Source organism: Pongo abelii, chromosome 3 (genome assembly GCF_028885655.2).
Source record: "Pongo abelii isolate AG06213 chromosome 3, NHGRI_mPonAbe1-v2.0_pri, whole genome shotgun sequence".
Classification (NCBI taxonomy): Eukaryota; Metazoa; Chordata; class Mammalia; order Primates; family Hominidae; genus Pongo; species Pongo abelii.
The window spans coordinates 171,585,744-171,601,970 of record NC_071988.2 but is presented as its reverse complement, the minus strand read 5'-3'; the positions used below and the strand labels follow the sequence as shown (position 1 = coordinate 171,601,970).

Sequence of the window (16,227 nt, the reverse complement as noted above, 5' to 3'; positions counted from 1 at the left end):
TGTAACTGTGTTTAAGGACTTGGAGCTCACACTTTAAAAAAGAAGATCATTCTAACTGCTCCTCATGACTGCTGAAGAGGCTATGCCTGAAAAAGCAAAATGTGAGTATCTATGCTTACCTAACATCGTACAAGTCATAACACTCTGTTTTAACCAGTCTTTTCTATTAATTAGTGACCCTCAGAGCACTACACTTTTTGGCACGTCTTGAAAGGATTTATTCCATTCCCTTTATTTAAAAATAACCAACTTTTGAGAGATCTTTTTAACTTATTGTGCTGTCCCATGTGGTATCCACTTGTCACATGTGGGCTATTCAGTCCTTGAAATGTGGCTGGTGAAACTAAGGAACTGAATATTTAATTTAAATTTAATGAATTTTAATTTAAACTTAAAAACTGATAATTCAGTTATTGGAAAACCTTTAAGCATGTTTGGAACAAATTTGGGCATATAAATCTATTTTTTCAAGTGATGATTTTATAAAATGTAAATACAGATTAAGTAGTTCTGATAAAAATTTAGCATGTGAGTTGTGATGTATGTAAGTACAAACAAAATACATATAGAGTTTTGAAGATGGAACAAAAAGAATGTAAAATATCTAATTCATTTTAAATATTGATTAATGTTGAAGTGGTAATATTTAGATGTATTTTATTTAAATAAAATATTCTATAAAAATTATGTTAGACAAATTAATTTCACCTTTTTTAATATGTCTACCAGAAAAATTTAAATTACATGTAAATTACATATTCAGTTCACACTGTATAATCTTCTAGCTTTATTGAGGTATAATTTGCAAATAAAAATTGAATATAAAGGTGTGCAATGTGCGTGTTAACATATATACACATTGTAAAATTATTACCTCTATGAAGCTAATTATAATATCCATTACTTCACATAATTAGCTTTTTTTCTGGTGTGATGAGACTACTTAAGATCTCTCTCAGCAACTTTCAGATATACCATACATTATTATTAATTACACATTATATTTCTTTTAGAGTTAATCTAGACTTGGCAGCAAATACAAGCAATCCTAACATATAGTGCTGCACATAGAGCTGAGGTTATTACTGTTCTGCTGCTTCGTCTTGGCTCCTGTTACCCCTGACAGTATACGATACAGGCCAGCTGGCATCTGCCCAGGGCTGCCAATAGAGCTCTGTGATGATCACTTTAACTCTCTTTTTATTTGGATAACACAGAACATTTTTAAAGATGGGAAGGTCAGAAAGGGTGGAAGATCCAGGAAGTGGAGGAGGAATATTCTCTAGTTCCATTTTGCCTTAGGTCATGCCCACATGACCTTGATGCTATGAGCCTGGCATTTCCCTACATCTCCTTAGTAACCTGACCACAGTCTGAGAAATATTAATATAGAAAGATTTTTGGGCAGTACCCTGTAAAATATGTCTGAGGTATATATGAAACTTATTAGCATTTCTTGGTGCAAAGAAGGCAAGATACTCTGTTAAAGAAGACCAGAGAATAAGGGAGGGGGAAAGTGAGTCAGTAAGAGACAACTCAACAGAGTGCCTTTAATTTAGAACTGAAGAGTTGAGTCTTAATGCAGAATGTATTATGGGAAAAAATGTTGAATATGTGTTTTAGGAGTTGATAACCAAATGCCACTTGAAACTTGGGTTTCATTTGGTTCTTTAACTCTTTTTAGGAAGAAATTAGAAATAATTTATGTTTTCTTCACTTACATGTAATGAAATTAATATAAATTATTGTATTTGAAGTTTTTGTCCAAAGAGCTTCTATTTACTTTCCAGCTCCATAACTCTTTACCCTAGAACTGATGGCCTTAATTCCAGCTTCTCTCCTCTTCAGCTTCTACTCTCTACAGCTTCTCCCCAATTCTTGGTACTCTAATCCTTCTCTCCATCTGAACCTGTTTACAAGCAGGTTCTTTCCACAGATGCACTGTTATTCAGACCTTTATTTGTTTTTTGTTTAGCTGTTGTGTGTTTACTTTTCAGCAAAGAAATTCTGCAAAATAAAACTTAGGAAGAGCTCAAATATGTAAAACAGATAAGATCTGAGCTTCTTTGATTGAAAGAAGAAAGCACCCCCAAGGCACATGAAATTAATGAAGCACATATTTAAAACCACTGCCTTAGCCTGGCTTCCATTCACCTATTTCTCTTGGGATATTTCTGTTTTCAATGTTATTTTCAATAATACAGTGTAAAGCTTTATCTTTTTAAAGGGAAATTCATACATTAGTGAGCTAGCGGTAGGGGGTGTTGGTAGTTTATGTTGGCTTCTATCACAGTGCCTATCTTAACTGACTGTCAAGGCAAATGCCTTACACATTTTTTTCTAGCACTAGACTCTTAAGCACTTGGAAGACAGAAATAGCTAGTCTTACTTATTTTAGCACATTTAGCATCAAAACAGCATCTAGCACTTAGTAGGTACTTAAAAAATGTGTGCTAAACTGAGTCCCATTGTGTCTGAGGTGGGGCTTTTGTTACACCTGTCAGGCATTTACTCTGATTACATACACAGGGTTGGCCTTAGCCATGTGGCCACACATCTTTGCTTAAGATTATCTTTTAACTAAAATTTTGTGAAGCCTCTCTGAAGAATGTAACCTGTTAATGGGAAGGATGTAAACCCTCTGAGTATGGCCGGTTGTTTTTATTATTGTTATGAAAAGCAAATGTTTTTAAGCCCCTGGGTCTTTTTGGATACAGAAAATACTTACTCAATGATTCTAATTAAGAGATGGCTCATTCTCTGTCATAGTTTCCATAACTAGATTTTCTTTTTGTATCTTCACTTCAGAGGCTCACTGGAGCAACTATGTAGAACCTCTAAAGTAGTAGAGAAATCTGGTTTTATGAACCATCATCACAGTTGTGTTAAGCTGATGATATATGAAAAATGAATTTTTTTTTAAAGATAAAATAAATGTGTGAAAATTTTTAGGCTAGTGAAATATTTGGGATTAGAGCTACTCATATTTTTTTTCCTATGGGAATGTTAGTATTTGCACTCATGTCTTAGATGAGTTTAATATGACCATTTCAACCTCTTCATGAACTTTATTGCAAAACATTTATTATTGCTTATAATGACTTACTATTGCTTTTGGGAACTTTAATAACATGAAGAATCCTACGTACGAAAATATTTTATTAACTGCAAACATATTAGTTTTGGATAAAAGGAATTTTAATAAGACAATTTACCCAAACTGCATTAGGAAGTTATCTTTGTGATTTTGAAGAAATGAGGGTTGACTAAAAAAAAAATTATATAAACACTGTTGGAGAAAAGTTTAGCCCAATGATAGTAATGCAATAATATCAAAAATAATAAAATTTCTCACATTTATTGAAAGCTTTTATGTTAGGTGCTGTGCTGTTTTGTAACAATGTTTAAGTTAATCTTCAGACAAATCTCTGTGACATATATTATTATTATCCTCAGTTTACAAATAAGAAAAATAAGGCTAAGACAATAAGGTTCATGAGCAAACTGGAATTCAAGCACAAAATAGTGTGACTCAGGAATAAGAGCTCTTAAAAATCATTCTATATACTATCAATATGTATTTACAAATTAAGTTATAAGTATAGTTTTCATAATAAAGAAGGAGCAGACCTTGGCAACTTCCTCAAAATAATAGATGAAGTGCACTTGAATGTGTAAAAGATGCAAGCTTGTATTCTTACCCCATTATGAACAAAGAAAAGAGAAGCCTCAAAGATTATTGACTAGATGGAGCTTTAATAAAAATGTTGTTTGATTTCTCGTAATTTTTAGACTCATTTGTGGAATAGATACATGTCCTTGGAAATTGTAAAAATAAATGATGCTAGCATTGTCTTTTCTAAGGCATTGAGGTATGAGTTATCTTGTACTATCTTGTGAATTTCACTCTTTTGTTCAAGGGCTACTTTTTAGTGATGGTAGAAAATCGGAACAGCTACCTCAGTGCCTCAAATAACAACAAGGGCTCAGGACTGCCAGCTGGAAGTCAATGTCCACATGCCTTCATTGGAGCCATTTCAGGATCTATGTGAAATTGCTGCTTTCTGACCTTGGCTGCTTTTCTCTGCTCCTTTATGAACAGTCTCAGGCCTTGTTCTGCTCAATAATCTCATGGCCTGACTATATGGGTGTGCTGTGACAATACCTTGATATGTCAAGATCTGCTTTCTGGCCCCAACAAGGCCATTAGCGCTACTAGAGCGCATATAGTTTCTCCACAGTCCACAGGTGATGGGTGGCACTTGTGGACAGGGGAAATCAGGGACTAATCAACAAAGAGCCCAGCAAGGAAGAAAATGCTACTTTGGGAATTTAACTCCTCTGTCAAAAGCTAATTCTAGTTACAAAGGGGGAAATCGAAACAGCTGCATCAGCACATTAAATGACAACAAGGGGCAGGAGTGCTGGCTTAAAATGCAAGTGTCAGGGAAATCTGCATATCTCACCAGTGTGACCAGCCAAGTTTCAGAGGAATTTCCAGTACTCATGAGGTGTACATGGCACTGGGAAAAGCAGTACATTTGTAGAAAAGAGCAGCAAGGAACTCAGGAGCACAGTGCCTACGCAGAGCCGCAGTACTGCTGTGTGACTTCAGCAGGCTGTCAGGTCTCTGCTTCTCAGAATTTGCCTATAAATGAAGACTAGAACATCTCTAAGGTCTTGTCTGAAATGAAGACATGATGGTTTCCACAAAGCTACATTTTGAACAACAACAAAAAACCAGTGACTTAATATATTAATAAATTATATTGCTTGTCATGTGTACGACACATGACAATGTTGTAATTATAAGTGATTGTAATTAAAGTAATTGTAAGGGATATTTGATTAGTCAGAAAAAGGGAATTAAAAGAGGAAAGGACTGTCACGAGAGAAGGAAAAGGAGGACAGGTTGTGAAGTCACACCTACGAATAGCTCGCTGCCTTTCCTCCATGAAGTAAATGCTCTGGCTAGAGGCCTCCTCAAAGCAAAATTGGATTTTAGTTGAAATTTGATGAAACAGTTTTAATTCCAGAACTCTTGCCCTTTCCATGTGAGGACAGTGCTTCTTTTGGCTTTGAATTGGGAAATTAATGTGAACCAGGCTCCATTCCTCAGGACCTCATTACCCTAAGGTAACAGCTACCTGTGGCCTGTGAGTGTACGTGGTGAAAAGCAAGGAGATATTTTGTGCAAGAATAAAGAGATAGTGTGGCCTTCAATAATTTATTATGAAATTTTCAAACATACAGCAAACTTGAAAGAATTTTGAATCAATGCCCATATACTTACTACCAAGTTCTTACCATTAATATTTTTCTGTACCTGATTTATCACATATCCATCCATCAATCAACATGCATATCATTAGTTAGAATTAATTATTTGTTTATAGTTTTTCTTCTTTTGATGTAAAATGTACATACAATGAAATGCACAAATCTTAGGTGTACATTGAGTACACTAATGATAATATGTGCCTGTATAATCCAAATTCCTATCAAAATACAGAACATTTATCACTCCAGAAATTTCCTTCATGTCTCTTCTCAGTTAATCCATCATACCTTCCCACAGAATAATAACTGTTTTGTTTTTTCCACCATAGATTAGTTTTACCTGTTCTATAACTTTGTATAAGTGGAACCATGTAGCATGTGCTTTTTTGTGTAAGTCTGCTTTAACTTGGCATAATATTTATGAAATTTATCCATAGTGTTGTACATGTCAGTACCTCTTTTTATTGCTAAGTAGTAGTTTATTGTACACATATAACCACAGTTTACAAACTCTTCTGTTGTTTCATATCTGGGCTGTTTTCAATTTAGAATTATTATGAGTAAAGCTACTGTAAACATTTTTGTACAAATCTTTTGTGAACATACATTTTCATTCTCTCTGGTAAATACCTAGGATTGGAATTGCTGGGTTGTAGGATGAGTGTATATTTAGTTTTATAAGAGATTGCCATATCTTTCCCAAACTGATTATGCTATTTTACATTTCCACCAGCAATACTTGAGGGTTCCAGTAGCTCTACAGCCTCATCAACATTTGGTGTTATCAGTCTTTTTAATTTTAGCCATTTTGGTGAGTGTGGTGGTATCTCATTATAGTTTTGATTTACATGAAGATTGAGTTTTTAATTGCTTAAAATTTGAGTGGGTGAAGAGTAGAGAAAACCTTCATAGTAAGAGTACTAATGGAGGTAGAGTTATAAAAACAGAGAGCCCACTGGCCAGACTTTGAATAGGTAATATATTTAAATTTCGCTGAGTTCGAGTTAAGAGGAGGAAGCCAAGAAACACTTATAAGTGTCAGGATCCACTGATACAATTCCATTTTTAGTATTTGTGCTGCTGAAGCAAGCACACAATCAGCTAATAATAAAGAAAATATATAAAGAGGAAAACTTAGACAAGGCTAAATGAGAATGATGTAGTCTACATGCTGTGGAATTGTATACATAGCCCTGGTTAAAAGAAATTAAGAAACTTAGGCCGGGTGCTTTCGGTCACACCTGTAATCCCAGCACTTTGGGAGGCCAAGGCAGGTAGATTGCTTGAGCCCTGGAGTTCGAGACCAGCCTGGGCAGCATGGTGAAACCCCATCTCTACAATAAGTACAAAAATTAACTGGATGTCATGGTGCACGCCTGTAATCCCAGATACTCAGAAGGCTGAGGTGGGAGGATTGCTTGAGCCTGGAAAGCAGAGGTTGCACTGAGCCATAATTGTGCAACTGTACTCCAGATTGGGCAACAGAGGGAGACTCTGTCTCACAAAAAAAAAAAAAAAGAAAAGTCGAAAGAAATTAAGAAACGTAGAAAAATCCATAGGCATGTGTTTTTTAATTTCAGTGCTTCTTCTATTTAATAAATTTATTGAGGTATTTTATTTTACAGTTATAATTTTATCAACAAGTTGGAAGGTAAATACTCTTGAGGAAATGTACAGCTTCATACGTTAGTCATCAAGTATGGAAAACACAGATAGACTTGTTAATAACTTTTGTGCCCAAAACATGTTGTTATATCTTCTATACAGTAACATTTAAAGGACTTTCAGAACTGAAGGATGTTTCTGTTTTGTATATTTGTTTCTGTTTTGTATATTTTCTTTGCTTTCTCTGGACTGAAGTAACTTAGGATAACCTATCTTATCATTTGACCATTACAACCTTATATTTCTTCTTAAAAGCAAAATATTATGTTAAGAGATCATTATATTCTTTTGCTTCCTTTTATAATGTCAACTTATAAAATTTACTTTCACATTAACTGCTTAAAAAATGTTTCTCTGTTTCTATATTAGGTCCTACATTAGAGATCACCAAGCAAGACTTTTTTCAAGAAGCAAAAACTCTCATTGCCCAACATTATGAGAAAATAAATGAGGTTAGTCCTTTGCATTTATCTAATGTTACATTTTAAAATTTTTGCATACTACAAGGATTATTCCAAAGAATTGCATAAACCCTAATATATGATAGAATAAATAAAAAATAGAATAGAATTGAAAAGAAAAATGAAATGCTCACTAGCTATAAAAATTGATTTCAAATGACATTTTAAAATAAGATTTTTTAGTTATATGAATTTTAATTATATAAATGTGTTTAATTTGTACATTTAATACAATTTAAAATTTTTTTGAAGAATTTTAACATAAATAATTGGATTTATCATCTCAAGTAAATATCCCTTTAAATGCTGTTTAGTCAGAGCTAAACTAGAAAATAAATTGTGAGATGAGTCTCTTCTATACCCTTGGCATGATTACCTTAGCATTATACATTATATTCCATGTATCTTTTTGCATTAAGATTGTCCATTTGCTGGTCTGATAGATCCTTGAGGGCATAGACTATTTTTTGAATGCTGTATCTCTAGCAATAATGATTATGCCTGGCTCAATAAATATTTGCTGAATGGCATATATTTGGAAAGTGAGAAGATGGAGTGAAAGGGAAAGGGATAACAAAGAGACAGAGGAGGGTCAGCACAGGGTGACGTTTTGGAGGAGAGCATCTATAGAGGAGGTAGCAAATTTGGGGAAGGGGCAACTATTGTGACCGTTGGGCCTTTGGGAAGACAGGTGAGGGGAGAGTACCTTCGGATGTTTTACTGTGTATCAAATGATCCTAGTCCCCTGCTGAATACTTAAAAGTTTTTTTAAACAAAATTTTAAGTAAGCTTTTAAATATTTTTCAATATTTCTTGCAGTTGGAGAGGAGGATTCTAATTTTTACTTATGTTTCTTTTGAATGGTCCTCAATGCCATGACTGGCCATACATACTTTTAATCTTGTAATCAACATTGTACACATTGCTTAACTAATTTTTCCTCTAACCAATTTAAAATGATTTTCAATTATATTAATTTCACTGGTGGGAACATGGGATGAATGTTTCATGGTCTTCAGAGTTAGACAGATGTGCCTTAGAAACTTGACCTGTTTTAAAATTTGTATCTAATAATAACAGCCCAATGTTCCATCTTCGGTTGCCTGGCAAAATGTAATACTAGCACACTAAAACCTCCTTATTGACCTTTTGAGTCAGCAACAATTTGAATTTTTCTAAACCTTTTTTTGGGTGTGTGTGTGTTGTTGGGGGAATAGGGAAGAACTATAGCTCTATCTGTGTGTAGAACAGTTACGCTATTTGGATAATTACCTGTCAGAGACCTGGAGCTGTATTATTTCTCTGTTGTTCAAGGTGGTCAAAATAAAGAAGCAATTATGATTAAAAGGATATGAAATGTATGTCCTATTACCAGTATGCTCTTTTTGAGAGCTTACCTCCATGTATGTTCAGTTATTTCTGTTTCAGCAAAGGAAGAGATTTGGGGGATGTTAGCATTTTATGGACATCTGAAAGTTCTTCAAAGATGGTTGAAAATAATTTAATTCCTATATGTCTATTTGAAAAACTCCTATTTTGCAGTGGACTTGAAACCTGTAATTAAAAATATCACTTTGGGGAGAAAGTTGCTATTTTAAAATTTACATTTCTTTCGAAGGGGAATATAATCCTTATGCTTCTGAAGGACTTTTAGAGAGTGACATGGAATAACATCTGATTTAGCTGGTTACTGTCATTTGTAATTTACATTAGAGTAAATGTCTTATATAGTAAGGTGCCTTGTAAAATGTATGTAGTAGAGATGCAATTTTGTGAACTTATTAATAAAATTTATTATTTAACTTTATTAAATCATGCATACTAAAATTAAATTTTGCCAAAATCTATTTTTGTTTTATTCATAGAATAAAGTTCAAGGTACTTCTATAAATGTTTTTAGAAAGAAACACCAAAAACTGAAATCTGGCAAATACATACCTTTGGAGATTGACAAAAAGGAAACACGTGATGTGGTGCAAGAACATCAGGCAACACTCAGAAGGATTTGCTTTCCCAAGGAGCTTTCCAAAAGTGAACATCTTCAGGAACCCCCACAACGAATCTCCTTCAAGGAACCACACATTTTTAGTAGAAGAGAAAGATGCAGGCCCATAGATCTAATTACAAAAGGTGAGTTTTTGGTGGAGTGAAGAAATTCAGCAAACCCACGGGCAAAACTATTTGCTTCTTATGTACCTGTAATGGAATTTTCTTGTTCAAATAATTCCCTGAACTTTAAATCTTAACAGTGAAAGATAGGGAGGCCTGATTATTAGAGCTGCTAATCTCTGGGCACCACCAGAAATTGAGATGAACCCATTCTAAAGGGAAAGAGAAATTTAGGGGAACAAAACTTGTTAGCCATGTCTTCCAGAAGTGATTTTCTTTCTAGTGAAAATACTCAGAAACTGTTTATTTCACAGATGCTAAAGCAGCCATGGATGATAGCCCTGAATTCTGTTTTTGAGCAGGATCGATAGGATAGGCAACTTACTCGTGAGTGTGTTTCCTCAAAACACTAAAAAGATTTTTGGAAGCTATAGAGTTTTCCCTTAAAAGAAATTGTAAAGGTTTATCCTCTATCAGTGACATGGTAGGTGTAAATTAGAGATCGCTTTAAGCAAAGTGATATTGTTTTCCTGAAACTAATGGCATGAATACATAACCACTTATAATACATTTCTAGTATAGCTTTCACAGCCTCATCTTATTTTTTTCCTCTTACGTTATTTCTAAAGATGTTTATTTATTCATACACTCATTTGTATTTTTCCTATTCAACAAAGAATGACTGCTCTGTGCCAGGCACTAAGTTAAGAGCTGGAGAAACAGCAATTAAAAGGCTCAGAGAATAATGGTGAGGATAAACACAGGGTAATTTCTTACTATACAGTGCAGCAGTTGCTGTAAGAGGGTAAGTGTGAAGCATTATGGAAACACTGAGGAGTAACCAACCAAAGACCAGAAAAGATTTCTCCTGAAAATTTATCAGAAGAGATCTCTTTAGAACTGGGTTTTCAGAAGTAGGATGGAAACAGGAGATGCCATTCTGAGCCACAGGAACAAAATGTGTTAAAACTCCAAAGGACGTAAGAACGTGATATATTTTGGGAAGGGAGAGATGTGGTAGGAAATAAATTTTGGAAGATGGGTGGGCTAGAGTTTGAAGGGAATATAATAGTAGACCTAGAATTTGAACTTATGTTTAATGGAAAGACATGATGATTTCAAAGCTGTAGGTGGGGGAAGAGGTGAGATATAATCAGATCTTTCAGTTAGAAAAATAAAACTGGCAGCAGAGACTGTAGAGAGAGTGATGACAGAGAGCTAAGTGAGGAGGCTGTCCAGGTGAGAGATGACAGGGCCTAAATTAGGGCAGTAGGGAAGTATAAAGTGTGGAGGAGGGCTGTTCCATCAGCATTTCTCAAAGCATGCTCTTCAGAATGTTAGTCGTGAGTGATTCAGTGACCTGACAAAGGGTTCTTTGGTTAGAAACATTTAAAAAAAATACATGTTATAATCCTTATTGGAGATTCGTATTGATTATTAATATATTGAAAGGTCTAGGAAATACTGCAGAAAAGAAATCTGTTTACTGTTTTTAACCTTGCTACCGCCGATTCATTTGGCCAAAGAACCCCCATTTTTTTTCACATTATACCAGTTAATGTCCTTGAGACTAGTGTTCTTTTTAATACATTTTGATAAATTCAGAATTAGTGGATTATTTTAGGATGAATTAACTGGTTTTTGAAAAATCAACTGATTGTGTAATGAAAATGAAGATGATAAAGTTATTGAGGTTTCTAGACTGAGAAACTGGACAAAAATCCTTAGGATTGGATAGAAATTTAGAGAGTATCTTAGTCTGTTATTGCTGCTATAACAAAATGCCTGAATAATTTATAAACAGACTAAATGTATTATTCATAGTTATGGAGGCGGGAAATCCCAGATCAAGGTACTAACTAGCAGGTGGTTTTGTGAGGGTCCAGTCTCTGCTTCCAAGATGGCACATTGAATGCTCTGTCCTCTGGATGGGACAAAAGCTGTGTCCTCACGTGGTGGAAGGGATGGAAGGGAAAAGGGCTAGCAGCTCTCTGAAACCTCTCTTATTAGGGCATTAATTTCATTTATGAGGGTGAAGCCCTCATAACTTAATCACTTCCTCAAAGGTCTTATCTCTTAATACTATCACATTGGATCTTAGGTTCCAACATGAATATTGGAGACATACAAACATTTGAACCATAATAAGGGGAGAATCAGATTTTGGACAAGTGGGGAAAGGGCCGGGGGAAAATAATGAATTCAGTTTTAGACCTGTTAAGTAGACACACATGTGGAGATAGCCATTAGGAAGTTGAAAAAGGAGAGCTAGCACTTGAGAGGTAGGTGAAGATTGAAAATAGATGTGAGGGGTCACTACCGTACTGAAATTGTGGGGCTCATGCATTTCTTCACCTAACATTTGTTTAATTTAATATATGAGGTATGAGAGACAAAAGATATGCTGCTTCCCTTCAAGAAATTCAAATTTGATGTATATAGTTTTTGCAGCGTCACTGAAGGACAATAAATAGACAATTATAGTATGACTCATACTGTAACAGAAAGTAACTCTACTGCTTTAAAATGAATAGGAGGATATCTGATTCAGATTTAGGTGTCAGGAATAGATTCTCAGGAAATTTAAAGTCTTTGGTAAATTTTGAAAGATAAAAAAGTGTTAACTCAAAAAAGAAAGAAAATTCTGTCTAGCTAGAGGGCCTAGCATCTACCTGACAGTAGATATCTGAGAAAGTGATTATGATGTTTTTGACAGAATTAAAATGATTTTACATGACTGGAACATGAGGATTGGGGAGTGATTACAGATAACGGACTAGATACTGAACAACATAGAATTTTAACCTAAAAGCTATGAGAACCATTTAAATGTTTTAAAGAGAAGTTGCAGTGATAATATTTGCATTTTAGCATGTTTACTGGCTGTAGAGATGGGATGTGATGGATTTTAGATGCATAGAGACCAATAAGGAGATAGTAATTTACACGGGGAAAGACAATTTAAATGAAGGTAGTAACACTGGGGATAGTGTTGGGAGAGATTTTACAGATATTAGAAAGGTAGTGTTATTTAAACTTGGTCAACGATAAAGTAAAGCATAAGGCACAGGGAAGAGCTGTGGTACTGGGTTAGTGGTTTACACTAAGTGGCAGCGTGAAGCCAGGTATAGGAAATTAGAAGGTTGGAGATGCATCTTATATAATGGTAAAAACTGCCACCAGCAATAAGTTGGAATCTAGACCATGTACCTACTGAGCTTTGTAGCTTCAGGTAAAGAAGTTGGGAAATTCATCATTAAGACATATTGCTGGTTTCTGGCTTGCTTTGGGAATTATTATAAACATGAGATAAACTGAGAAAAGTCCTGGCTAGTCTACAATTAGAAATGAATGGGCATAGAGAGATACTAGGTACTTGGGGTCTTGGTTTTGAGCAAATATCTACTAATACTTAACATTGCCACAAAAAGCATATTAAAAGTACATCTTTTACCACACAGCCCATTATCTCAGATACCCTCATGGCAGTCATTATTGAGAGACTAATCCAAGGGGTAAGGGAAACAAAGATGCAAAGGAGATTTTAGAGCCATATATTAAAAAAATGACTTTGCATTCTGGCCAGCATGGTGAAACCCCATCTCTGCTAAAAATATAAAAATTAGCTGGGCATGGTGGCACGCTCTTGTAATCCTAGCTATTTGGGAGGCTGAGGCAGGAGAATCGCTTGAACCTGGGAAGAGGAGGTTGCAGTGAGCTGAGATCGTGCCACTGCACTCCAGCCTGGCAACAGAGTGAGACTCCATTTCAAAAAAGGTAAAAAAAAAAAAAAGACTTTGAATGTGGTTATTGTCAGGCAGAATTAACTGGAAGCAAATAGATTAAAAAGCCTAACAGATTTTTTTAGAGAATTTAATTCCCAAAGAAACCATGAACCTTGATGTAATTGAATGTTGAAAAAGTAAGATAACCTAGATTTATCAGGAAGTGGGTGACACAAGCCATACAACCTCCAAGGAGGGTAATGGCAAGATGTGTCCAAGGAGCCAGTAAAAGGCTTCTCAGAGAGTAGATCAAGAGGCCACTGAAAAAATGAAGAGAGCACTTCCCAGGACAAAATCATTGTCTATTCAAGGAACTTCCCCACCTCCAGGTTAGGGGGCCTTCTCAGTGACTTTCCAATAGAATTCTATAACATCTTTGGACTGGTGACTATTATGTTTACTTTCTTCCCTTTCACTAATGGAGTTTTTACTAAGGTTATCCTATACCTGCTCTATTACTGTATGTTATATGCTTTAGGAAAGATGGAGATACCTTCTGTACTTGGGTCTCATATTACTGGACCATAAGGAACCACATCTGAACTTGTTGGATAAAACTACACAGCAGCTGGAGGTCCTGCTCTCGGAGCTGGATGTAGCGCCTGGGGGGAACTTTGGGTTGTCATCTTTGGGGAGAGGAAAGGTGTGTTCTGTAAAGGAACAAGAAGGAATGAATATTTAGTGTCCTAAAGAACAGACTGTAGCAGAGACGGGATAGATGCTCATCAAACTTGTATCCTTTTATTTCTTGGTACTTGGAAAATAGATGGGGCTATGTGACAGATTTGTCTCAGTGGATTATAGCTGGAAGTGATGCACATAAAATGCACATAAGTGATGCCCATAAAAGTGTTATGTCTTCTTCTCCCAATGTGGCTCCCCACATTTTCAAGTAGGAGGACTTCTTTTCAATATTCTTAAAATAATTAAACAGTGGTAATAGTACTTTTAATATGTGTTGATTAAAAAACTTAGTTCAGATATTCAGTAAATATACAAAGCTCAGTGCAGAGAATACAAAGGAGAAAAAATGGATATAAATTGTGTCGTCGTGGAACCTGTGGTCTAGCTAGGGAAACAGATATCAATTAACAATCACATATATACAGATTGAGAGTACATCACAAGTAAATTGGACATGGACTGTGTGTCAGCAAGACTTCCCAGAGGAAATGATATTTGAGCTAAGATGTAAAAGATGCATAGGTGTTACTCAAAGAGTGGGAAGTTTAAGGCAATTGCAAAACCATTTGCAATGACGCAAGGTGTAGGGCACATGGAAGAACTTTCAAATAAGTGAAAAAAGAGTTAATGTGGTTGCAGTTCTGAGAATCAGCTGGAGATAAGTGAGCTGAGACTGTATAAGAACAGAACCTTTTAGTCAGTGCTGTGCTAGCACATGTTTAACAACTGGCTCTGGTGAGGGGAGGGAGGAAGGCCTGGTTTGTAGTTTTTACTGATTTCCATGGTGTAAATACTCTTAACATAGCCAGTTTCAAACTACCAATAGTGGTACCACTGATTACAGGAGTTGGGAAGAGATGTACACAGTCAGCTCTCCTGAGCAGGTCTGAGCTTGCTGCAGCACACCACTGCATGCAGGCCGTGTCAAACACTTCTCATTCATCACCTGAAATCCTCTTGGGCTCATCTCTTATTCCAGGCACTGCAGCCACTGCTAGGGTGACTGGTCCTTGTTCCATACTTCCTGGACTCCTTCCTGGCTTGAGACATTCATAGGACCAGCTTCAGCTGACACATAAACAACCAGGAAGGGGGGATGAGAGCCAGTGGATAAATGTTTCCTCCCTTCTGTCCCTGGGCAGAAGGGTCTCAATAACCTTTTATAAAGTTTCTCAGAAGGTTTTGGACAGTTAAGCAACCAGTATCTTATAATGATGGTCAACTCAGAAAAAAATTTCACGTTAGTTTTCCCTTCTTGCTTGTTTTATTTTCTCCTCCTTCATTTCTAATATCACTTTAAAAATACTGTCATAAAAATATTTTAATGGAAGAATTGTCAGTACTTGCTGAAAGATTAGGTGTGGAGTGTAAGGGAAAGACAGCATGAAGGATGACTCTTAGGCTTTAGTCCTGATGAACTGGAAGATGAGAACTGCTACTTTCTGAGATGGAGAATAGAGAGAGATGCGTTTTAAATGGGCAGAAACCAAGAATTGGGATACGGATATATTAAGTTTGAGGAGGCTATTAGACATACAAATCAAAATGTCAAATAGGTAGTCCATTATAAGTAAGTGCAGACTCATGGGAAAGGTTGGAGTCATTAATTTGTAGATAATATTGTCCAGTAGACATGCCACATGAGCCACATATAATAAACAATTTTCTAGTGGCCACATTAAACAGTAAAAAGAAACAGGTAAAATTAATTTCAATAATATATTTGGGGCCAGGCGTGGTGACTCACACCTGTAATCCCAGCACTTTGGGAGGCCAAGGCAGGCAGATCACTTGAGGGCAGGAGATAAGCCTGGCTAACATGGTGAAATGCCATCTCTACTGAAAAATACAAAAATTAGCCAGGCTTGATGGCAGGCACCTGTAATCCCAGCTATCCGGGAGGCAGAGGCTGCAGTGAGCCGAGATTGTCCCACTGCACTCTAGCTGGGAGACAGAGAAAAAAAAGATATATAATATCTCAATAATTTTTACATATATATATAAAATTATTGAGATATATATTTTTCATATTAAATCTTCAAAATCCAGTGTATATTTTACTTACTGTGACTCTTAAATTGGACTAGCCACATTTCAAGTGCTCATAGCTACTTATGGTAATTGGCTATCATATTGGACAACACAGGTATAGATACTATTTACAGTCATAGACTTAGATAAGATCATTGAGGAAGTAGATGTAGGTAGAAAAAAAATCCAAGAACTGAGCCCTGAGAATTTCT

At 35.7% G+C, this 16,227-nt stretch overlaps 1 protein-coding gene across 3 annotated transcripts in view; it reads left to right on the top strand.

The window, feature by feature from the left end:
• Positions 1–16,227, top strand: part of IQCM (IQ motif containing M) — a 489,167-nt gene that overhangs the window by 73,472 nt on the left and 399,468 nt on the right. For all 3 annotated transcript variants that reach the window (XM_054554570.1, XM_054554569.1, XM_054554571.1), the window contains 3 exons: positions 17–101; positions 7,315–7,397; positions 9,272–9,536. In XM_054554570.1, the coding sequence (XP_054410545.1) occupies positions 65–101; positions 7,315–7,397; positions 9,272–9,536 (385 nt within the window). In that variant the 5' untranslated portion in view covers positions 17–64. The remainder of the gene's footprint in view (positions 1–16; positions 102–7,314; positions 7,398–9,271; positions 9,537–16,227) is intronic.